This window comes from Pleurodeles waltl, chromosome 5 (genome assembly GCF_031143425.1).
Source record: "Pleurodeles waltl isolate 20211129_DDA chromosome 5, aPleWal1.hap1.20221129, whole genome shotgun sequence".
In the NCBI taxonomy this organism is placed as follows: Eukaryota; Metazoa; Chordata; class Amphibia; order Caudata; family Salamandridae; genus Pleurodeles; species Pleurodeles waltl.
The window spans coordinates 1,399,866,002-1,399,890,426 of NC_090444.1; the positions used below are offsets into that span (position 1 = coordinate 1,399,866,002).

The window sequence follows — 24,425 nt, forward strand, 5'->3', positions numbered from 1 at the left end:
AAGCATACACTTGGCTGCCCAAGGATTGGGGAGGGTTTTGTTATACGAGCCTAGTGCTTCCCCGTATTAGACACCATTCTAGGGAACATGTTAGCCAACACCTTCTAACAAACAGGGAGATAGATTAGAAGGACACCTCTGACAAGAGGTTCACTGATTTGGTGTGAAGAATACTACCTATGCTTTGAGCAGCAGTGAATTCTAAGAAAAAACAACTAGGCCATTTGCGGGAAGCAATAATAAATGAAATAACAGGCACCCTAGATAATATTACAGTAGAAATAGTAGCCATGAGAGTTATGGTACTTGATTGGCTCCTCGTTAAAAGGGGGAGGGGGGAGTCTGTAAGATAATACACACTGAATGCTGCATGTTTATCCCCAATAATGCCCCGAATTACCCTGAAACCGGTCCCAGGATGCATGTTTCCGGTCCCCTGCTCAATGTGCCATTGGATTCAAGCTAGCCTGGCTGATGAACGGTGATACCATGAGACCGGTGTGCATGCATATGGCTGTGTCGAAACTGGGGTGGCATGGTGAGCAAAAACACTGTGGATTAAACCCAGATCTGTGACTGGGGGTGAGTGGTTGAAAAGTTTCAGCACTCCGTCTATCAACCTTTTGTGTTCCGAATGTTTATAAGGCCATGGAGCATTTACATGACATAGGGATACAAGTGCATCATTTTGGTGAACGAACATTGTGGGATGAAATTTTGTCACTATTTGAAGCCTATGATTGACCAGCATGTACCAAAGTGTGCATTCACTTGTAATGCTCGTGTTTCAAGCATCATGACACAGCAGGAAGAAGTGGCCACACTAATGCAAATATTTAATAACAAAGTTATAACAACACATTTAACAGTTGTTCAAAGGGCAGTTTGTGGGAACATAAATGTGATATTGAGCAACTGTTCCTCTATGTTGTGTCCTTGCCATGATTTCATGAGCCATGCAGCTGTACAAACCGCTGGCCTCTGCATGTAGGCCAGAAGGGAGGGTAAAAGTCAGAGAACTGTTTCTGCTTCTTAGCTTCTCTTTTTTTTTCAAGAACTGAAAGAACACATAGATAAGAAGTAGATAAGAAAGACCCGTAACAGCAGATGTTGAAACTGCACGTCCTCACACAATGAGAGTATATTCATGATGTGCTAAGGTTCCTGGTTGTTACTGTAAAAGGCTTACCTTACTTAACACTACTGCCTGCACAAGTCTGACTCAGCTATTTAAATGTAGGTCAATGTAGTTCACACAGTATACATAAAGCTGGCATCAGCTGCGTCTGGCAGAGCATGAAGCTAAATGCTTCATGTCCCTCAAGCTTAAACAAACATACCTCCACAATGGTGTTTGACTACTCTCTCTCATTTACTAATCTAAATATGTAGTTTAGTGCAATTGTTTTATTTTCTGAGCCAGGATATTTTCAGGCAAATAACTACAGATAAAAGTGCAAAAATGTGGGTACAGAGGATAGGGAACGCACAGTCAAATGCAGCCTGTTTAAGGAACAATAAATAAGGAATGGGTAACATATCTGTTTCCATTCTGATTCACAGTGGGAGCAGTAATTAACCATTATTGGTGGTTTGTTTCGGAGCAGGTTGAAAAACAGCACATTAAGATACAGGGGGTCCACCAAGGTCTGCTGAGAAAGAATCTGAGTCAATTCCTAACCACTGACATTATGCAAATAGTATGCACTCTTCTTGTGCACACACAGGATAACTCTAAATTAAAGAACTACATCCTTAAGTAAAGATTGGTCACTGGCATCTTTGAGTGGTCTGTTAATACAACAGAATTTGGATTTCCTAAGCAGTTGGAGACACACTGTATAGGGCACACCTGTAAATGAACCTATACTTACTATGAAAACAGTAAAGTCTTGCACAAAATGTGATTAAAACTAGGAGTGGGCAATAAACTCTGCTCCGATGGTGGAATTTTGGTTAACACTTGTAATGCGGGGTCCGGCCAAATTCTGCCAACCTCCATATGGGAGAGTTTTTTCTTACGCACAGCTCACCAACAATAAGTTGGTAAGTGTAAGGGAGAATTGGCATCCCCTAGTGTATTTTTCGGGTGCTAGGAGAGCACCTGATGAGATTCTCTCAGTTGTGACCTTTCGTGTCGAGAAAGCTGCAGCTCGAGTAGAAAATCTACTTAAGCGGCAGCAAAATCAACTCGAGCAGCAGCTCCCTCTGGCGCGCCATGCTGTGCCATTCATGTTGATTTATTTTTTTTTCGAACGGAATGAGCTCCTAGCACTAAAAATAAGGGCGAGCAGCGCAAAGTGCCAATCTCTGTCCATTCGCGGAACTCCACAGAATCTCACAGTGCTTTCATGTAACTCTGTGGAATTCCGTGGAGTTATCCCCACCACTAATTAAAACACCACTACCTGTTGGAACACTGGATAGACTACTAGTAAGAATAAACAGATACTTGTCATTAGTGTTCACACAGCAAATGCCATGAAGGTATGGTATTCTACCAAATGCAACAGAATTAACTTAATCGTTCACCAACAACAGTAATTGATTATTACAATTTGTCACAGGGGTTGTGCTTATGAGACAGACATCATCACTGCAGTTGAAGAGTACGTAACAGATTTCTCAAGTACCTTACGTTTTTTACGTGACATAACTCTAGTATAAGGCCCATTTAAATTGAAGCAGTGAAGACTTCCAGTCAACTAAACAACTTTTACTCTTAAAAAAAACACACCCAGCACAGTGTGCCAATCTACACTGCACAGGTTCAACAGGAAACCAGATCAGCTTTAAATACAGAAAACTATATATACACACACCATACTGTTTGCTACTGTAATAAAATCACCCTTACTCTCTTTCTGCATCCCCTTCATTGTCTTCTGACTGTGCAAAGCTCCAATTATTTGCGAAACCGCCATCTTTCTTGGCCTGAGTTTTATTCAAAGCTGAAATGAAAATAGGTTTAAGTAAATCTTCAGATCAAAAGAACATGCTGAAAATAAGTAATAATTGAAACTTTGAAGGTTCGGTGGTCTTAATTGACCAGTTTGTTACAGGGAAAGCCAGACTTCACTTGTTTTAGGCACTAACTTACCTGTAGGAAAGCAACAGGAGTTTTAATATTGGTATTTTGAAAGCACCTCACTTGGCATTATCGATAAAAACCTAATGGAACTGAAAAATGATTGCTTCCTAAATAATTTTTCACAGTACACAATCACAGGAACGACATTCACAGCTCAAAATAACTTTGGAAGTGCTTTTTTGGGTTAGAAACAGCTCTGTTTGCGGATGAGCCAGAAAGGTCGGCAACTAGGAACAACTTAGAGAGGCTCCAGAGCGCTCCACTAACAAGCCAACATCATCCTGCTAAAAATATTGGCTGAAATTGTTAAAGACAGCAAGAAATACTGAAACAGAGAGGAATCGAAGATGGGAGCTGTGGCAGTGAGAAATATCTCAGCCTGTCTGCTGAGGAAGGAAGCTAACAGACTCCCACTAGATGTAGGAATACTGTAGGAAGCCTGCCTGGTGTGTGGTGGGTATCTTAGGTACTTACACCTTATACCAGGTCCAGGTATCCTCTATTAGTGTAGTGTATGGAGTGTCAAGAAGCCAGGCTCTCTAGGGGTAGCTGTGGATGAGCAGCAAAGACTTATCAAGGGGACAATGAAAGCTCACACAAAACCCCTGTAGTCACATAGCACTTGTTTTTGGTCACACAATATCACAAGATACTGGAAGGGAGACCCTCCAATAGAAGGAAAGTACTACACTGATTATATACACTAGTAAATAGCAATAGGCATAGAAAAGGTTAGAAAACAGTGCAGTTGCAAATGAACAATAGTGACCCTAAGGGGGAGCCCAAACCATATACTAAAAAAAAAAAATAGAATGCGAACACAGGAACCCCACCTAGATAAGTGGAATGTGTAGAGGAGAGCTGGCAGTAATGGAAAATCACAGAGGTAAGTAACATAGTAACCCCCAGTGAACAGGAAAGCAGGAGTAAAGTACTGGAATTTCCATAAACCACGCAAAAGGAAAGAAAAGAAGACACTCAGACAACACTGCAAGAGACCACCGGTGGATTCCTGGAAAGGAAGACCTGTGGAGAGAGGGGACCACAGGAGGAGTAGGAGCTACTACCCACCCAGCTGTAGTTGCAGGAGTTGGTTGACAGTGATGAGAAGAAGGTCAGCATTGCTGCACTGCAGCAGGAGAAGAGTCCCTGAGGGATGCAGATGACGCCCCACGGTGGAAGAAGAATTGCAGTCAGGTGCTGGTGCAGGAATTCCACCAACTCGCCTTGGCAAAGGCAATTGTTGCGGTTGGCGAAAAGTGGAGCTTCCGGGGACCAGCAAAGTCCAGGAGGAATCAACCCAGGAGGGGTAGTCAGAGGGGACCCTCGGCGACACAGAGAGCCCACAGCAGCAGAAGCAGCACCCCCAGGAGGGGGACACAGGAGTTGCAGAACAGCCCACGCAACACTTCTGAAGAAGGGTCCCATGCCGCAGAGAACCACACAGAGGGCTGTGCGTCACAGGAAAGAGTGCTGGGGGCTGGAGCTACACGTAGCCTGAAGATCCCTTGGAGAAGATACAAACATGCCTTCGCAGCTACAAGTGACAGTGCACGGGGGTACTATCCTGAATGGGAAGGCAAAGGCTTACCTCCACCAAAGATGGATAGCTGGCAGAGAGGATTAAGAGGACTACTCCGGACCCCCACCCATGATGCAGGATCCTCGCACCTCAGGATAAGAGGAGATCCACGCAGCCATTCGTTGTTGCACTAGGTGCCTGCGGATACAGGGGAATGACTCCTTCACTCCAAGGGAAGATTCCTTCTCGTGCAGACTGAAGACTGGTCGCCCTCAGAAGACGCACAGCCGTGTAAATGCTGCAGAAGATTGAAGGAGCCATGGAAACAATGTTGCAAGAAGAGTCTTCTTCTTGGATGCAGATTGTCAGTTCCTGGAGGGTCCAGTTGGGGTTCCAGTGGCTAGAAGTCGAAGAAAGATTGCAGAAGAGTCCTGCTGGAACCTTGCAAGCTGAATCTGAGGACCCACCCAAGAGAGAGACCCTAAATAGCCCTGAAAGTGGGAATGGTCACTAGCGGGAGGGGGCTCTGAGGTCACCTGCATGCCTGGCCACTCAGATGCTCCCAGAGGTCCCTGCTAACCTCGGATTCAAGATGGCAGAACCCAGGTGCCCTCTGCGCACCACTGGGGTGGTGATGGGGCCGGGGAGTGGTCACTCCCTTTTCCACTGGCCAGTTTCACACCAGAGCAGGGACTAGAGGTCCCTGAACCGGTGTAGACTGGTTTATGCACGGAGGGCACCAAATGTGCCCTTCAAAGCATACCAGTGGCTTGCGGAGGCTACCCCTCCCAACCCATGTAACATCCATTTCTAAAGTGAGAGGGTGCCCCCTCCCCCCCCAAAAGGAAATCCTTTATTCTGCCTTCCTCTTCCTAGGCTTTCGTTGTTCAAGCTGCAGGAGGGCAGAAACCTGTCTGAGGGGTAGCAGAAGCTGGGGCTGCCTGGAAAACCCTGTTAGACTGGTAGGAGCAACGTTAGGGTGTCCTCTAAGAAGCCCCCAGGGTGCCTAGAATCATACTTCCAATACTGGCCACAGTATTGGGGTATGATTCCGACATGTTTGATAACAAACATGCTTAGGTTCGGAGTTACCATTATGTAGCTAGACATAGGTAATGCCCTATGTCCAGTACACGCATTAAATGGCATCCCTGCACTCACGAAGTCCAGGAAAATTACACTGGAGTTTGTGGGAGCACCTCTGCTAGAGCAGGGGTGCCTTCACACACAGGTACGTGCACCTTGCCCTCTGGGCTAGGAGGGCCTGCCATAGGTTTGACTTTAGTGACCTGGTGCAGTGACCTATTGTGAAAAAGTGTGCATGCACCCTTTCACGCAGGCTGTAATGGCAGGCCTGCAGAACACTTTGCATGGGCTCCCCATTGGTGGCATTATGCATGCTGCAGCCCACGGGACACCCTGTCAGAAATGGGGTCACTAGCTGGCAGTCGGTTTGCACCCGGTCTAAGCAGGAACCCTCACTCTAGTCAGGATAAGGGAGATACCCACTCAGATAACCCCTGCTCACCGGCACGAGCAGTCAGGTTTATCTCCGAAGCAATGTGAAAGCATTTGAACATAACACACAGTAATAAGGGAAAACACTACAAATAGGACACCACACCAGCTTTAGAAAAATAGCCAATATTTATCTGTGCAACACAAGACCAAAACGATAAAAATACAACATACAGTGTTAAAGATATGATTTTTGCAAGATTTACTCAAAAATACAGTTCCTTGAAGTCGGTAGCTCCACCTGGGGCTATCACAGCGTTGTGAGCACCAAAACCAACAGTTCAGGCCAGCCACGGCATTGCAGGCCAGCTACAGTGTCAGGAAGTCCAGCAAAAACAGTACCTTTGGAATTGCAAGGCGTTGTGATCCTCGCTGTGAGCTCCAGAGAGTGGCGTCTCGGTTCCAGAGTCAGTGCGGGATTCGTCAGGCCCTTGAGGTCACACGCGTGCGGATCGAACTCCGGGCTGATGAAGTCAGGAGCGCTGGTATGGATGGTGCAGGGGCTGCGGTGTGGGACGATTAGATGCACGATGCCCACAGGTCACGGTGCAGGCAGCGGCTCCGTGACGGCATCCAGCAGCTTTGGTGAGACCACGGCTGCAGTGTGAAGCGAGGCGGTGCGACGTCACAAGGTCAAGGTGCAGTCAGTGGCGTCATCGTTGCTGAAGCACTGTCATCCGTAGGCCCAAGTCAGCGGTGAAGGACAGGGCAGGATGCCTGGTGGTGACACTGGAGTCGATGATGCTGGCGTCGTTGGACCGGGGCTGCGTTGGGGGACGGGAAGGTGCTTCGTGTATCTCACGAGCGGTGACCACAGGCCACAGTGCAGGCAGTGGCGCCGGTATCAGCTGGAGCGGCAGCGCCAGTGATGTCCAGGCTGCTGAATGAGCAGGCAATGCCGGAGCGCGGGGCCCACAGGTCGCGGTGCGAGCAGCAGCTCAGTGAAGTCGTCCAATGGCATCTGAGACCAGGGTTGCAGTGCGAAGCGGGCAATGCGACTTCGTACGACGTTGGCAGGTCATGGTGCAGGCCTGCGGCGGCGCAGTGGTTTCTCCTCTCGAACAGCACAAAATGCACAGTTCCCAGTGCTGAAGGTCAAGGAAACTGAAGTCTTTGGTGTCCCTGAGACTTCCAACAGGAGACAAGCTCTACTCCAAGCCCATGCCGATTTCTGCCCACGCGTTGAACTCCACAGAAATTTGAAGAGTCTTCATGTAATTCCACGGAGTTCATGTAATTCTGCTAAAGTGGACACCAATGGGCCAGAACTCTCTGTTCGGGCAAACTGTCCCCACTGAAAGAGAAGAGGGGAGCAGGTCTGTGGGGATTTTGTTGAAGTGATTAGGGGTAATCCAGTTATAGCAGTCAAGCCCACAGATGTCCAGATACACAGCAATGTCATCAAGGTCATCTTTAGGATTTTGGGGGGCTCTGGACAAAACGTGATTTGGAGACCCCTGTTCGGAACAGCTTTGAATTTATGATCCAGGTTCAGCTTTTTCATGCCCTCTTTGGCCAGGTCACAGGCAGTATACAGAAACACTTGTCCAAATTCTAAATGTGTTTAATATTCTGGGATAGTAGCATGTCTAATATTCGAACACAGCAGAAGATCACTGATATTATATGTGACAACCTCCCATTTGTCATACGGGAGGTGCTGTTTTGTTTTAAAAGAAACTTTTTTATGGAGACCTCAAGAAAAACATTCTCTCAAAATGTCTGTAAATAAACCCTCACACATCACCTAAATTAAAAACACATTTTAAAATAAATTAAAGTAAAACAGTATTTAAAACAATCTGTTTAAGACGTACACAAGTTCATTAGGGCAAGACTCTATCATTGGCCCGCCTGAAAGGCTGGCCAGAGTCCACCTTGCCCATGCCTTAAAACGTCTCCGTGTGCCATTAAGCCTGATCAAGAAACATAGATGCCACTGTGGGTTCTACTGACAGAGGGTGACTAGCAGCGCCTCAAGGAGAAACCTGACCCCCTCATACAAAACAAACTAAATTTGGTGTGCAACTGAGGTAAAGAAGCAGCACTAGAACTGAAGGGAGGTCTGCAGGCATTGAGGTGCAAGTGAAACGCCACCAAGTAGAAACAAGATCAGGCCTGGTGAGGTGAAAGGGCACTCGGGAAGCTAATCGGCTGCTCACCAATTGGGCAGAGCAATCCCTGGCAGGCCTAAAATACCCTGAAAAGTTCAAATAATGTGCAAATACTAACTACAATAAACATTCATAGTATCTATGTAAAACAAATGTGAACCAACCCAGGGTATGTGCTGGTGACTGGACCAATCTGGATAAAACAAGTGTGGACTCTTTTAGTGGAAAATTACATTGACTCAGACAGTATGCAGTGACAAAGATTGGTTGGGCAAGACTTGCACCCCGATGGGGGTGGAGAAAGAGGTCCAATGATCCAAACAAAGTAGATAAAGCTGTAATCCTAAGTGATGTTGGACTTTCTGGAGTAGGTAAAAGGCTGGTGACAACCATGAAGAGATTGGAGCACACGGGGTATGCTTAAAGAGAACGTATCTAGAGGGAAAAGTGCTGCAGACTACCCACACATTACACCATCATTTGGAAAGACTAAACAAACATAACTATGCAGTCTAACAAGATTCTTCAATATGCAGAGGTATTAGAATGAGATAAGGCAAACCATGTTAGTGATGAAGAGCTCCAGGACCCTGTAGCTGCAAAGCCATCATAAAGGACATCACAGTTTAGAACCAGCGCTCCAGAACTGCCTTGGACTATAAAACTGACATTGTAATTATTAAGGTAAATCTGATGGCTGAAAGGAAAATGGCGGACAGGGGTGAAAACAGCTGAGTAAAAGCATGGAGTTACTGCACCAAGAGGTGAACACATTGAAAATTAAAGGCAACGCACTGTTTGACCCTACAAATTTGCTGTAAAGAAGGGCTGAAGATGCAGAGAAGGGAACTCCAAATGAAAAACTCTATATCCTCGACTTGCAAAAAAAGCTGATGGACAGTCTGCCAAACTACTTCTGGAGAACTGGATAATGCATTGTCCCAAACCCAAAGAGTTCCTTAATATAGAAAGGATGAACAGGGTGCTGGGACTCCTACCACTCCCCAGGACACCTGCTAGGGTGCCGATTATCTCAGCGTTTAATTATTGGGATAGTGATACTATTCTGCAATCCACCAGAAGAAATGACTACCTCACTATGAAAATGACAACACTGAAATACTCCTGGATTACACGAGGTAGGTGCACAATTTACAGAAGTGGTTCCTAGGATTAAAGCAGAAAATTAAGGCAATGGATATTCAATACAGACTTATGTATCCAGCAAGGCTTAGTGTCATCCAGGACGGTAAGTTGTTTTTCTTCATAACCCCTCATGGAGCTTGGGAGTGGCTCAAGATGTGGGATAAGGCTCCCGCTGGAAGGTACCAATCTGGTTCCTGCAGAAACATGGGGAGGACCTCTGGCTAGGAATATTGACAAGAAGTGCAACAATATCAGGGGCACAGAGCACTGCCAGAAGCATGTGTAGGATAGTGGTATAAAGAAATGGATCATTGATGATTGCCTCTGGGCTCAATGGTGAGCCTAGTACTACGGACATGCAGGAGACAGATGACTGACACTGCTAACTGAAAAGTAGCCTGAAAGGACACCAGAGGAATAGGGAAAGAACACTGAATGGAGAATTGCAGACATAGGGATATAAAACACTGTCACTCTATAGGTAGTTGTGTGGTCTGTTTCACATCCTAGAATGACCTCTCCCAACTGGACTGTTGATGTGGACTGGAAGCAACCCCCTGACAATTTCAAATTGACCTCATAACAAAATGAAGGGGTGAACAACTGAAGTAGACAGAAATGATCGTTTAAACTACTCAAAATAAGGGAAAGAACTTGTGAGGGTTTGTTTTAATCTAGTTTTATCAAGTTGGATAAATGGATTCTACAGGGTGGGATGGAAAACGGTTGACCAGGGACCATGGCAAAGACTTTGGTGCTAAAGGTGTCTGTCTAATGGAAGTCTTTGGTTAACTGCCCTGTTTGAAATGTGTTGATTGATAGGTTCTGATATCTGCCTTAGCGTGGGTGGAGGTAAAGCTCCAACAATGCACAATAAATCGGCTAGTCTGGCTACTGGGCCAGTGGATGCACATGGAAAATGACTATGAAGGTTGGATGGGTGAAACTTTGTGAAAATAGACTATATGGGTGCACAGAAACTGGACGAGGGGGTTGACTGGCTAAAGACATTGGGATTACAAGAGAAAGAAAAATATTGACCTGGAAAATTATAGGCCTCGATGCCTACACCGAGAGGCATAGAAAACACACTGTTTAAAGAGACATGACACTGCTGTGGCAATGCTGAGGTAGACACACCTAACACTAGACAAGGTTAACCAAGTGTGAAGGAAATGGTGACGACAGCTGTATGAGGCTGCCTATCCCAATTATGCAAGAGGAGTTACGACATGGGTAGCAGCTAGAATACCATTCCAGATGTGCAAAGGGACAGCAGATCAGGATGGCAGGTATGCAGTGGTCTACAAGTTACTGGGCAGAGAGAAAGTATGATTTGTAAAGCAATAGGCGCCAAATACAGATTATAAATAAATCTTCTGGGAAGTGCTCCAGATGATGGCACCATATCTGAGAGCCAGGTGGGGTTGGTGGGAGATCTAAACTTTATCACTGATGGTCAGATAGACAAACACCCACCCAAAGATGGCCTCAATCTAGGCACGACAGACCGACTTAAAGGGGTCAAACATGAAATGTGGCTGACTGACTGATTAGAACGGGGGATCAGGATAAATTCCCAAAAGTGGTTTACCTGGGCAGGCAATATTTTGACCTAAACTGGAATTTGACATAAAGCTGGGCAAATGAAAGGGAGTATTTCAAAGCAGTGTTTCTCAATATTTTGTTTTCTGCAGAGCCCCAATTTATCATTACTGGAACCCGGGGACCCACACTGAATCATTATTGGAAACCGGGCCACCAACTGAGACAGCACTTGAAGCTGGTGGCCCTGGCCTAAACATGGTTGATGATTTGAACTGCAAAACAATTCACAAATACAGAAACAAGCACTCAGACAAATACACAAATGATAACACATTTTATTTAATTTGAGAAAAAATATAAATAAAAAAATAACTTTTTTTAAAGTTTAAATAGGAAGGTTGAATCTGTTCATAAATTCAATTGAAGCCACACATTATCCACAGTATGTTCTGTTTGATGCACCTGCACTGCTCCCACGAATCAGAGGATGCTCATTTGATTTTTAGCCTTCAATTTCAAAAACCTTGACATTTACAGTATGTTTTAACATTTGCAACTGTACATTCAGATACTTTATAGACACTTTATTAATCTGTTAATAATATTTAATTTTCTAAGAAGTCGCGGACCCCCAGGGGTCCCCGGACCACAGGCTGGGAATCACTGATTCAAGGTTTTTGTTACTGCTGCAATGATGCATAGCTAACTACGAAGGCTAGATGTGACTTAAGTGACAATTCCTGTAAGTGTTAGTATTACTGAACAGTAGAACAGAATGACACACTAGAATCCCCAATTACAAGAGAAGAACTGACTGAGGCAATCCAAGGATTTACAAATGGAAAAATGCATGGAGTCAAGGATCTCACAACAGAATTTTTTCCAGTATATGCAGGGAAATTCCCAATGGAAGTTGCTGGTAGTGTTCACAGAGCAAGGGATGTGGGATGTTTACCTCAGATGATGAAGGAAACTCTGATTGTGATAATCCCTAAACCTGATAGAGGCCATGAGGATACGAACACCTACAGGCCTTTACCAATGATTAACAATGATGCTAGTACTCAACTTAAGTATTTGACCTAAGGCTTCTGACGTCACAGACATGCACCCACTAGCACATGGGAAATGTTCGCTGGCAATACTAGATCACAAGAACAGAGCTGACATGGTCCAATGAGAGCATGTGTGGGTGGTGCAGAGACTGGCAGGAGTTTACCCGAATTTGTTGGGCCCGGCTGCTGTATTCAAAGCAAAGGCTACAATTAAGAAAGGTCATTTGGTATCAGAAATCAGGAAGATAAAAAAGGAGTAGCATACGGGGCTGCCAACTGTTGCCACTGCTGTTCACCCTCACAATCGGCCCGCTGTGAATGCAGATGGAGGGCTGGCATGCATAACTGAGTACACTGTGGGGAAACACGTATACTTGACAGACCTGGAAAAGTCTGTTGCCTAAACCACTGACAAAACTCAATGAAACCAGAAAGACTTCTGGCCTATGTGAAATGATATGAGAGATGCCCAATTATAAATATGGCCCTAGGGACAAGACTGTGCATTGTACTTTGTTATTTGACAGTCCTGTATGATTTTTGGTGGCTAGTGGTGTGATGGAAAGCATTTGCATTAGGACGAAGACGATTCTCCATACCCACACTAAAATAATTTGCTTAAAGAAGAAGTGAAAAATAGGTAGTTGTAGCATATTAACATTATCTAGATGAAGTAGAGCCATTTCCCGTAGAAGGAGCTACAGCATGGGACATAATGACAAAATGGGGGGGGGGGGGCAGTAGACTGTTTTTGCATTCATGGCATGAATATACTGAAAAGGATCCCTCATTACAGTTTCCAACGAATGAAGCTTTTGATTATAATAAATAGAATTATTTAAGTGAATGTTATGTTTGAGAAAGGAAAGACGAAAGTGAGAGTTACAGTTTGATGTGCTGAACAGGTGGAAAAAATATGCCAAGCAAAAACATGAAGGAAGTAATGAAGACGGAAAGGGAGTAAGCAAAGGAATACGACAAAGAAAAAGCATGATGAACTTCCTGAAGAGATAATATGAAGGAGAATAAGACATCTGTGATATATAAACCAGAACAAGTGCCTCAGCTCCTTGCATTTCAGAGGCCCCTATAACTGAACACATGTTATCAAAAAGCAGCACCCGCCACCCTGTCAAGCAGCCAAAGATCAGTTAAAGCAAATACAGGTCACATCAGAAACCTTCGGTTCCAATATGCCCGAACAGGGAGACCCAAAGGAGGATGACTTTTTTTTTTCCTCCTTCTCCCCCACCACTTTGTTGCCGAATGGGGAATTTGCTCCCAGTACTAAATTATTAGGAATCACCATAACACCAGAAATGAGATCAAATTAAAATATTTTTTCTGAACTACATGAAATATGGCACTACGCAATATGCAGATAAGGGGGATTGGAATCTGAATCCCTGTGAAACTGATTGAAAAACTCTATAATACGAGAAATGTGAATGTTTATAAAGTCCCTAAGCATTAGTTATAATTCAGAAAGGTATAAACGGGGTCAGCCACAGGACCTGACTCTGCCCAATAATTTCACCCATTATGACAGCAAATCTGAGACATTTGGCCTGACGGACACCATGTAATACTGCGTTTATCCTTTATCTTGAATGGATTGACATGTACCAATCCAATCCTGATGTGCCTCTATGATGGCCCCTATGCATGAAGTATCAGAGCATGACACCAATAACCCTCATTATCATATACATGCTCCTGGACTAAAACAGATCTCATTGCCTATTCCTAAGACTATCCCGATATAAGGGAAAACTCTGATGAATGGTATATCAGAACAGAAAAGATATTGTGCATAGACAAGTTAAAACTTAATGACATAAATCAAATGTTTCTTTGCATTCTTGCGCCCAATATATGGAAGAAGAAAACTGAAGATTCTGACTTAGGCCAAAATTACTACTACAGGAGATGCCCAGAAAGCCGATGGTGAAGTGACTGATAAAACAGCAACCATAATGAAGCAAAATAATAGTTAGACTGCAGATATTAAAGCCCTGTCAGAGACCAGATTGGACAAAACTGAACAACTGGAAACAAGAAAAAGAAGAAAATGTAGCAGCAGCCTTCTCCCAAATACAAAGGAGTATGCTCTCTGTCTATAGTGGAACGGATGTTGCTGACGAGGGGGCCAAACAAGCCCTCTCCAGTTGTTTTGTAAATGGCCTTCAAGAATGTAAAAGATTACCCATCCTTACCTATCAGCCATCCTGGGGAGTAAAGACACTAACAGAAGTATTGGCCATTGCCCAATACTATGCTGAGAGACAGGCACAGGAATAAAAGATTACGGATTAGAAACTCAAGGAGCTAAAGAGTAAAGTGTTTCTCCAGCAACTACAGCAAGGGAGAGGCAGGTTCACATTACAGGGACAATGGGGCATGGGGAAACAAGGGGATATTCTGCACCAACTTACAGATCCCAGAATGTTAAAATTGATAATGGGTACCACAACTGCAAAGACCCTAGTGATTAGATTAGAGAGCACCCATGACTACAGAAAACAGAAGACATGCCGGGGGGGGGAGGCTGTGGATAATGAAATTCTTTTACCAGAGGGTCACATCTTAATGATATCCCCAATAATGGCCCCTGCACCAAACATTACTCTAATGACACCACTTTTCGGGGACACCAAACAAACTAAATTGACAGACAGACTAACAAACCTAAGATAGTAACAGTCCCATTGCCCGATTATGATTTTTCCCAACATGGTGCCCTGGGAGGGCCATATGCTGAAGCATTGGTTCAAGGACAGAAGGTAAATTATTTCTGGGTACTGGGGCCACTAATCCCTCAATTTCTCTAAAAAAAAAAAAAGAAGACTTTCTTAGGGACGGAGTGGTAAGAGGGATGCAGGGTTCCCCATGAAATAGCCCGATCCTCCTTGTATTACAAAAACAGTGATGACTACATTCAGGAAAATGCCTGGAGGCTAGTAGATGACTTCAGGGAGATTAACAAAATAGTGGAATCATGTTTCTATGTGGTACCTAATATTACCACCGTGTTAGCGGACATTATGCCTGATGCATGTTACTTTTCTGCCATTGATTTGAAAAATGTTTTCTTTTCGATCACCCTGCTTGAAGACTCTCAGTACCTATTCAGTTTTTTACTCAAAAATTGCTCTTAATGTTTTACATGTATCCCACAGGGCTTCACAAGAAGAACCTCCATTTATTTATTCATGGGTACATAAAGCATAACTAGACACATTTCAGTTAACACCAAACACAACTCTATTACAATACACAGATGACATATTATTGGCCAGCACCAGTGAACCAGACTGTGCTTCTGACACCATTGTATTACTAGATTTATCTGCCACACATGGCTACAAGGTATCTCCCACTAAATTACATTCTGTTCAACTGCCTATTCAGGACAACTCCTGTCGAAGGGAGAAAGGAGACTTGACCCTTAAAGAGTGAAAGCTATATTGAATACTCAACCTACTACAACACAACAAATACAAGCTTTTTTGGGTATGAAAGGTTATTGGAAAAAGATTTATGCCTTAACTTTTTTTTCTTTCTATAACCTTGCTAAACCTCATGACTAAAGACACCCCACAAACTTTACCATGGGTAATTTACCAGAATAGTTTTCTGCAAACAGTATATTGCTGATAAAGGAATTCCTAACCGTACAGTGCATTTTGCACCTGCTGAGACACCCTTTGAACATTTGCAAATGGACTTTATTGAGCTGCCTTCGACAAATAAGTATCAGTATGTACTGACTGTGGTATGTATAGTCAGCAAGTGGATCAAAGGCTACCTTACTAAGCAATGCGATGCAATGGGCACAGCTAACTGCTTGCAGAAATAATTATTTCTACGCTTTGGTTTGCCCCGGATGATTTCAAGTGATAACGGGGTGCACTTTGTCAATAAGGTAATGGAACTGGTCTGTAAGGCAATGGGTGTACAACAGAAGTTTCATTGTGCAGATCACCCCGAAGCAGCTAGTGTTACTGAAAGGAGAAAAGAACAGATATAGGACGGAATTCTGAACAATGCAAACACTCACGCCCAGTCACAAAGATCTGGGTTTAATCCTTTGTTTTTTTTGCCCACCACGCCACCCCAGTTTGGACCCAGCCGTTTGCAAATCAGTCTTGACCCTGGTCCCCATGAGAACAGTCCAGCCCGAACTGCCAAGTCAAGTCCTCCCTGGATTGGAAATGAGTATCTTGGGACTGGTTTCAGGGTATCACCCTTAATCAGCCAGGCTAGCTTGAATCCAGTGGCGAAGTGACCACAGGGCCCACGTCTGGGCACACCCTTCCCACATAGGGCGACAAAAGCAAAAAGAACAGTTGATGGACGGAATGCTGAACAATGTAAACATTCACCCCCAGTCACAAAGATATGGGTTTAATCCATCGTTTTTTTTGTCCACCACGCAATCCCGGTTTGGACCCAGCCATATGCAAATCAGTCTTGATGGGAACAGTCCAGCCTGAACTGCTAAGCCAGGTCCTCCATGGACCAGAATCAAGCATCCTGGGACCGGTTTCAGAGTATCACCCTTAATCAGCCAGGCTAGCTTGAATCCAGTGGTGCAGCAAGCACGGGATCCATGTATGAGCATATCCTTCCCATTTAGGGCAACAAAAGCAAAAAGAACAGTTGATAGACAGAGTGCTGAACAATGCAAACATTCACCCCCAGTCACAAAGCTCTGGGTTGAATCCATAGGTTTTTTTTTTGCCCACCAAGCCATCCCAATGTGGACCCAGCCATATGCAAATCAATCTTAATCCTGTTCCCCATGGGAACAGCCCAGGCCGAAATGCCAAGCCAGGTTCTCTATGGACAGGAATCAAGCATCCTGGAACCAGTTCTCAGGATATCATCCATCATCAGCCAGGCTAGCTTGAATCCAGTGAGCACGGGACCCACCTCTGGGCATAACCTTCCTACTTAGGGCAACAAAAGCAAAAAGAACAATGGATAGACAGAATGCTGAACAATGCAAATATTCCCCCCCCAAGTCACAAAGATCTGCGTTTAATCTAGGAAGCTTGATTCTGGTCCAGGGAGGACCTGGCTTGGCAGTTCGGACTGGACTGATCCCATGGGGGAACAGGGTCAAGACTGATTTGCATATTGCTGGGTCCAAACTGGCGCGGTGTCCTTTTGTAGTGTTTTCATTTATTACTGTGGGTTATGTGCAAATGCTATACACATTGCGTCTGAGATAAGCCTGACTGCTCGTACCAAGCTACTAAGGGTTATCTGAGCAGGTATCTCCCTTATCCTAACTAGAGTGAGGCTCCATACTTAGACAGGGTGCAAACCGACTGCCAACTAGAGAGCCCATTTCTGACACACACACACATTCTACGCCAATAATGAGAACAAAACAAAAAAAACTCGCTTTATGGTTAATAAGAGGACATGGACAGTTATGTCTTGCATCAAATGGATCACAAGAGATGGGAAGGAGTAATTGCACCCATGCATTCAGTCTGTCCAATGTCTCTTGCCCCTCACTATCGGTAGCAGCAGGTTGGGACGTTTATTTAGTCTGTGGACAAAAAGCATACCCTTGGTTGCCCAAAGGTTGAGGAGGGTCTTGTTATTTGGGCCTAGCGCTTCCCCGTATTAGACACCATTTTAAGGAACAATGCAGAGAACAATGTAGCTAAATGGAGACGGGAAATAGATCAGACGGATATCTCTGCCTAGAATTTTGGCGATTTGGATCTAGGAATACTACCTATGCCAGGGTAGTAATTAATTCTACAAGAATAAGACAATTAGGTTGTTTGCTGGAAGCAACAATAAATGAAACAGGAACCCTAAGTAATAAAAACTGAAGGCGGAATCAAAGCTCCAACAAACACTCGAGGTTGACTGGGAAGTGCAATTTTCAACAATACTGTGTAAACCTGCAAAAGTAACTGCTATCAATACCAATCACTGACTGTAAGAAATACGTGTTTAATACATGGTCACCCTGGGATTTTTGCCTTTGCTGGCCCCTATTTTTGTTTGCTGGCTTTACAGTTCTGTGCACTTTACCCTTGCCATACAATAATCAGTTGTCTGTGCTCCCTTTTTAAACATGGCTGAATTGCCCTACTCCTAATTAGTAAATTTAACTTGCCTTTAAGTCCCTGGTATAAAGAGTAAAATGTGCACCCACAGCCTGGAAATTAATGTCACCTGTGAACTGGAGCACTAGTAGCACAAGGAAACATGGCTTTAGGCCTACCATTGTAGCCTTAATGCTGCAGTTTAAGTCTACAGTACGATCTGTTAAAATAAACCTTTTTGACAGGTAAAAATACCTCTTTTTTCAATATTACCAAGTCACCCCTTTTTAAGCCCTGCAGCCCACAAAGTAGGGTGCATGGTATTTAAAAGTGGAGCACGTACAAAATTAGTCTTAGCACCTTTCTGCAGTGACAAGGCCCTAAAAGCTATTTTCACAGTGGCAGGCCTAGCTACTATATGTAGAAAACTAGAACGCACATTAAAATACTAGCACTTTAATTTGGGAATAGGTCCAGCTACACAAATCATTAAACCACTATATTTAATAGTTATTAAAAATCCAGTTCCATGGTTGAGCCGTATTTATAATACATTTCACTGAAAAGTAACTTTTAGAAAGTTGCTCTTTGCCTTACTGAACTGTCGGAAGGCTAATTAGCACAAGCCTCTGCCAGTTCTCAAAAGGTGCGCAGCCTGGATTAGGTGTAAAATGCTTCCCCGGATCAAACAATAGGTTAACCGGAACTGGAAGAGAGGACTTCTCTGAGCTCAACCCAATATGCAGGGTAGACGCTGCGGGTAACATCCTGCTTCAGATGTTTTTTACTCCACATTTAACATTTGGTTACCTGTGTGCAGTGCTCTCAATGGAAAAGATCCAACTGAATTAACATGCCAGCATTATACTTAACAATAAACAATACCAAAAGCGAAAATATCCCAACATATGACATTACTTCCTTATATTGCCATCCGAATCATGTGTTCGACTGATATATGCCAAAAGTGCTACCTTTCATGAAGAATTTATTAACAACCAAAACACAAGGAATAAATTCAGAAATTTCTTAAAAATCAACCTACAAATCTAAACAATTCCTTTTATATTTCACAATACTTGTGTGTGTTCTTAGGTCCATGTTCCTTATTTAGTGGGTACTTTTGATTGAAGCCAATTTTCCTTAAAAACACCTCCCAAATGAGTGACTTGTCCACTTCTGAAGAAAAAAAGAAAACGCCACTGTTACTATCACTACTTTGTCAATGAGTACTGGATTGACTGGTAGAGTTTGTCACAACTTTTGAGCCTCCTCAGGATTATGACAAGGGCCTAGCATTAAAATTTTATGTAAGGTATTTTACGACGCACCACAGGAAGAGGAGAGAATCTATTTAGAGTGCAAATTATATAACTGGATTCAGGAAGAGGAAGTGACGTTAGTCTGTCGCAGTTAATGCATTTATAATCAGGTATTGATGAACTATAGTGAGACGTGTATGCCTTGCAGCCAAAGTGAAAAGTTTAAATTGTTCATATTAACCATCCAAAACATTAACAGTTGTAAGGTGGATCTCTCTCCTGCTCTCTCCTGTAGCTATGATTGCTTATGCTCTACATTCTCCCTCTATCTCTCTCTTGTAAAGCCACACTGACTGCTACAATTACCCTCAGAGAGCTAGGGTAAGTGACAGAGGTGCCAGGAGTGGCCCTAGGGCTTTCAAAACCAGCCTCCAACGGCCCCACCCACAGGGAAATGTCCAGTAGAATAAGAGACCTGTTTAGCCCTGACCTACACACCCATACTTTAAAGCATCAAGAGGTCTGAAAAAAGCATAATGGCTAGATATTTGAAACTGCTTATTTTGACAAATAGGAGGTTAGAGATTGTATACACATCTATGATATATATTCAGCGCACATCTAGCTAAAGAGCAAACTAGTGTTGTACACAATAGGGAATCCACAGTACATAGTGAAGATGAAAGGAGACCAGGAATACAGCATCAAATAGGGGGGTTTGTAGTGGGGACCTATACGGTACAGGGTAAGCCGTATAGGGAGGTTAAGGAAGCACAGGAAGTGAAGATGGGAGAAGCAGGAGTGTTTGTTCTTCAGCGACAGGCTGGAACTTCAGTAGTAACCCTGTGATAAGGTGCTGCTTGAAGAGATTAATTTAACTTGCTATTTCCATAAAATAATTATAGTGGTAGGCCGGTCTGGACTAGGATGACTTTCTACTGGCAAGTCATCTAGAAATGGCTGAGACGCCATTCTAAAAGCATACTAACAAATGCTTTCAAAGCATAGGCATCAAAGAAATTCAACTGCTGCAGCAGCATAGTTTACACATGGCTTTACATGAAAGTAAAAAAAAAAAAAAAAAAACTAACTTGTGTAACACCTATTAGGATTCTGTGAAATCTGCCTACATTTCCAACAAGCATAAGTATTACGGCTTTGTAGCCAACAGCCGAAAAATACAAAACTTTTTTTTTTTTTTTTAAACACAGCACCATAGACATCCTTCCTTTGTTCCACAACCATAATTTCCCCCAAAATCATCCTGTGCATCACAATATTAGTTCCTATGCAGCTGATGACCAAAAAACAAGCAATTAAGTTCCAGACTGAGATATTTAAATTGGTAATGCACAGTAGTGGTACAGGAAACACTTTAATTATCGGTATGGCTACCCTAACTATTATCCAGATGTGTGTCTCTGAAATTAGGTGGATGTAAACTTGGTTATAGCGGAATTTAAAAAATGAATAATTTCCAACAAGGAAACTGATTGACCACAGTAGCATTTTGATACTCATTAATCTGCCATGGATATTACTTCTTGAGGTAACAAAAGGATTGTAATAGCATCTGAACTTTTTACTGCTTTCAAATTAGAAAAACAAAGTTCCATAGCACCAAAACATTAAGTTTCCTAGCACTCAGAAAGTAAGTCCCGGGGCTAACACTAGGGATCCCATCTCCCTTATCATTTGAAAATCAGAAACAAGCCTGAGAATATCCAATCATTACATCTGCAATATGCCAGGGGATACACCTGGTCTTATAGGTTGGTCTCAATGTGTGAACTGGATTTTCTAGATGTTTAGCTAGGGGTGGAATAAGTGCAGTTGAATTGGATTTTCTGGATGTTTAACTAGGGGCGGAGGTTGGGAAAATGGGAACACAAGCTGTCAGCTTTCAGCTTACCATCAGGCCTTTCAAAAGAAGAAGGTTCTGGTATGTAAGTAATAGGGCAATAGAACACACTTGCATTGGGTCTTCTAAATGTTATCGGTGGTTTTCTAAATATTTTCATCACTATGACTGGGTCACCTCTAATTATATGCCAATGACTGTTAAAGATGTGCAGCTTGTAGGAGGCTGGCCCGGCTTATAGTGGGTACCTGATGGTACTTTCTCCTTGTGCCAGGTCCAGTTATCCCTTATTAGTAGTGTTCTAGCAGCTTCGGCTGCTAGAGATGGCTATATCAGAGCAGCTTAGGCTGAACTAGGAGACATGCAAAGCTCCCACTATACCACTTATATCATGTAGGTACTATATCATAAGAAACACAATACTCAGGGTTACTAAAAAATAAAGGTACTTTATTTTAGTGACAATGTGCCAAAAATATCTCAGAGGAGATACTCCCTTAGGAGGTAAGTACAATACACAAAATACACACACAAACCAAAATCAGGTAAGTAAAACAGTCAGAAAGTAGTGCAAATACTATAGAATACAATAGGATGCAATAGGCCTAGGGGCAACACAGGGATCCTGCCTCCCCAGGTTTGGCTGCCTCTGGATGGAAGAAGCTGAAGATTATGCAACAACGAAAGGTGCTAGGAACTTCTCCTTCGTGCAGAAGATGCCCCACGGAGTGCTGGAGGATGCAGAGTTGTTTCTTTGGAGAAAGACCGCAAACAAGCCTTGCTAGCTGCAAAGGTCGCGGATGAAGAAAAAGGGTGCTGCCCGGGCCCATGAATGACCAGGATGTCGCCACTTGGAAGAGGAGACAGAGGGGGCCCTCAGCAACACAGAGCCCACACACAAGAAGGCAGCACCCGCAGAAGTCCTTGAACACGAGTTCAAGAAGACCGAGCCCGGCAGTCGTCTCAATACTACAAAAGAGAGTCCCACGAAGCCAGAGGTCAACTCAGGGAGGTGAACAATGCAGGACAGAGTGCTGGGGACCTGGGCTAGACTGTGCACAAAGGAATCCTTGGAAAAGTGCACAGAAGCCCTAGCAGCTACAGTTCACGCGGAGCACAGGATTACTGTCTGGAGAGGGGAGACAAGGACTTACCTCCTCCAAATTTGGACAGTTGGACCACTGGACAGTCTGGGTCACTTGGGTCCTCTACCTGTGTTCCAGGGGCCACGATCGTCAGGATGAGAGGGGTCCCAGAGTACCGGTGACACTGAAGTTTGGTGCCTGCTGGAGCAGGGGGAAGATTCCGTCAACCCACTGGAGATTTCTTCGTGGCTTTCAGTGCAGGATGAAGGCAAGCAGCCCCCAAAGCATGCACCACCAGGAAATAGTTGAGAAAGCCGGCAGGATTAGGCACTACAATGTCGCTGGTAGTATTCTTGCTACTTTGTTGCAGTTTTGCAGGCGTCCTGGAGCAGTCAGCGGTCGATCCTAGGCAGAAGTTGAAGAGAGGTGCAGAGGAACTCTGGTGAATTCTTGCAAGTCGTTATCTGAGGAAAAGCTCACTGGAGAGGCCCTAAATAGCCCTCAGAGGAGGATTGGCCACCTAGTCAGGTAAGCACCTATCAGGAGGGGTCTCTAACGTCACCTGCTGGCACTGGCCACTCAGAGGCCTCCAGTGTGCCCTCACACCTCTAGATTAAAGATGGCAGAGGTCTGATACACACTGGAGGAGCTCTGGGCACCACCCCTGGGGTAGTGGTGGACAGTGGAGTGGTCACTCCCCTTTCCTTTGTCCAGTTTCGCGCCAGAGCAGGGGCTGGGGGTTCCCTGAACCAGTGTAGACTGGCTTATGCAAGGAGGGCACCATCTGTGCCCGTCAAAGCAGTTCCAGAGGCTGGGGGGACGCTACTCATCCCCAGCCCTTAACACCTATTTCCAAAGGGGGAGGGTGTAACACCCTCTCTCGGAAGAAATTATTTGTTCTGCCTTCCTGGGACTGGTCTGCCCAGACCCCAAGAGGGCAGAACCCTGTCTGTGGGGTGGCAACAACGGTAGCTTCAGAGAAAACCCCAGAGAGCTGGTTTGGCAGTGCCTGGGGTCCATAGTGGAGCCCCAGGGATGCATGGGATTGGCACCCCAATACCAGATTTGGGAAGGGGGGACAATTCCATGATCTTAGACATGCTACATGGCCATATTCGGAGTTATCATTGTGAAGCTACATATAGGTATTGACCTATATGTAGTGCACACGTGTAATGGTGTGCCCGCACTCACAAAGTCCAGGGAAATTGCCCTTAACTATGTGGGGGGCACCTTTGCTAGTGCAAGGGCGCCCTCACACTTAGTAACTTTGCACCTAACCTTCACTAAGTGAGGGTTAGACATATAGGTGACTTAGAAGTTCCTTAAGTGCAGTGTAAAACGGCTGTGAAGTAACGTGTGCGTTATTTCACTCAGGCTGCAGTGGCAGTACTGTGTAAGAATTGTCTGAGCTCCCTATGGGTGGCAAAAGAAATGCTGCAGCCCATAGGGATCTCCTGGAACCCCAATACCCTGGGTACCTAGGTACTAGGAAATTATAAGGGTGTTCCAGTGTGCCAATTTAAATTGGTAAAAGAGATCACTAGCCTATAGTGACAAATTTAAAGGCAGAGAGAGTATAAGCACTGAGGTTCTGAATAGCAGAGCCTCAGTGACACAGTTAGGCACTACACAGGTACACACATTCAGGCCACAAACTATGAGCACTGGGGTCCTGGCTAGCAAGGTCCCAGTGAGACAGTAAAAACACACTGACATATACTCACAAACAGGCTAAAAGTGGGGGGTAACAATGCTAGAAAGAGGCTACCTTCTCACACTACTGTCAAATTTATCAGACTTCTTTTTAGTCTCCTCCCAAAAAGAGCATCTTCACAACCTCTTTTTTATATGTAAAGGAAGGCTACATGAAGCTTGAGTGTTTGTGAGGGAGATTAATCAGAATAATTTAAAACCTCACAATCACAAGCAGATTAAGTGCAGTTGAATTGGAATTTCTGGATGTTTAACTCGGGCGGAGGTGGGGAAAATGCTAACACAGGCTAACAGCTTTCAGCTTACCATCAGGCCTTTCCAAGGACGACGTTTCTGGTATGTACGTATTAGGGCAATAGAACACATTTCAATTTGTGAAAAAGAAAGGCACGTGGGTATGAAGAATCAACCGGCATGCCACACGACTATGGAG

General features: G+C 44.2%; 1 protein-coding gene across 7 annotated transcripts in view; it reads right to left on the reverse strand.

Moving 5' to 3' along the window:
- The window catches only part of SENP6 (SUMO specific peptidase 6), a 914,216-nt gene that overhangs the window by 874,442 nt on the left and 15,349 nt on the right, over positions 1-24,425 (reverse strand). For all 7 annotated transcript variants that reach the window (XM_069235653.1, XM_069235659.1, XM_069235655.1 and 4 more), the window contains exon 2: positions 2,858-2,951. In XM_069235653.1, the coding sequence (XP_069091754.1) occupies positions 2,858-2,951 (94 nt within the window). The remainder of the gene's footprint in view (positions 1-2,857; positions 2,952-24,425) is intronic.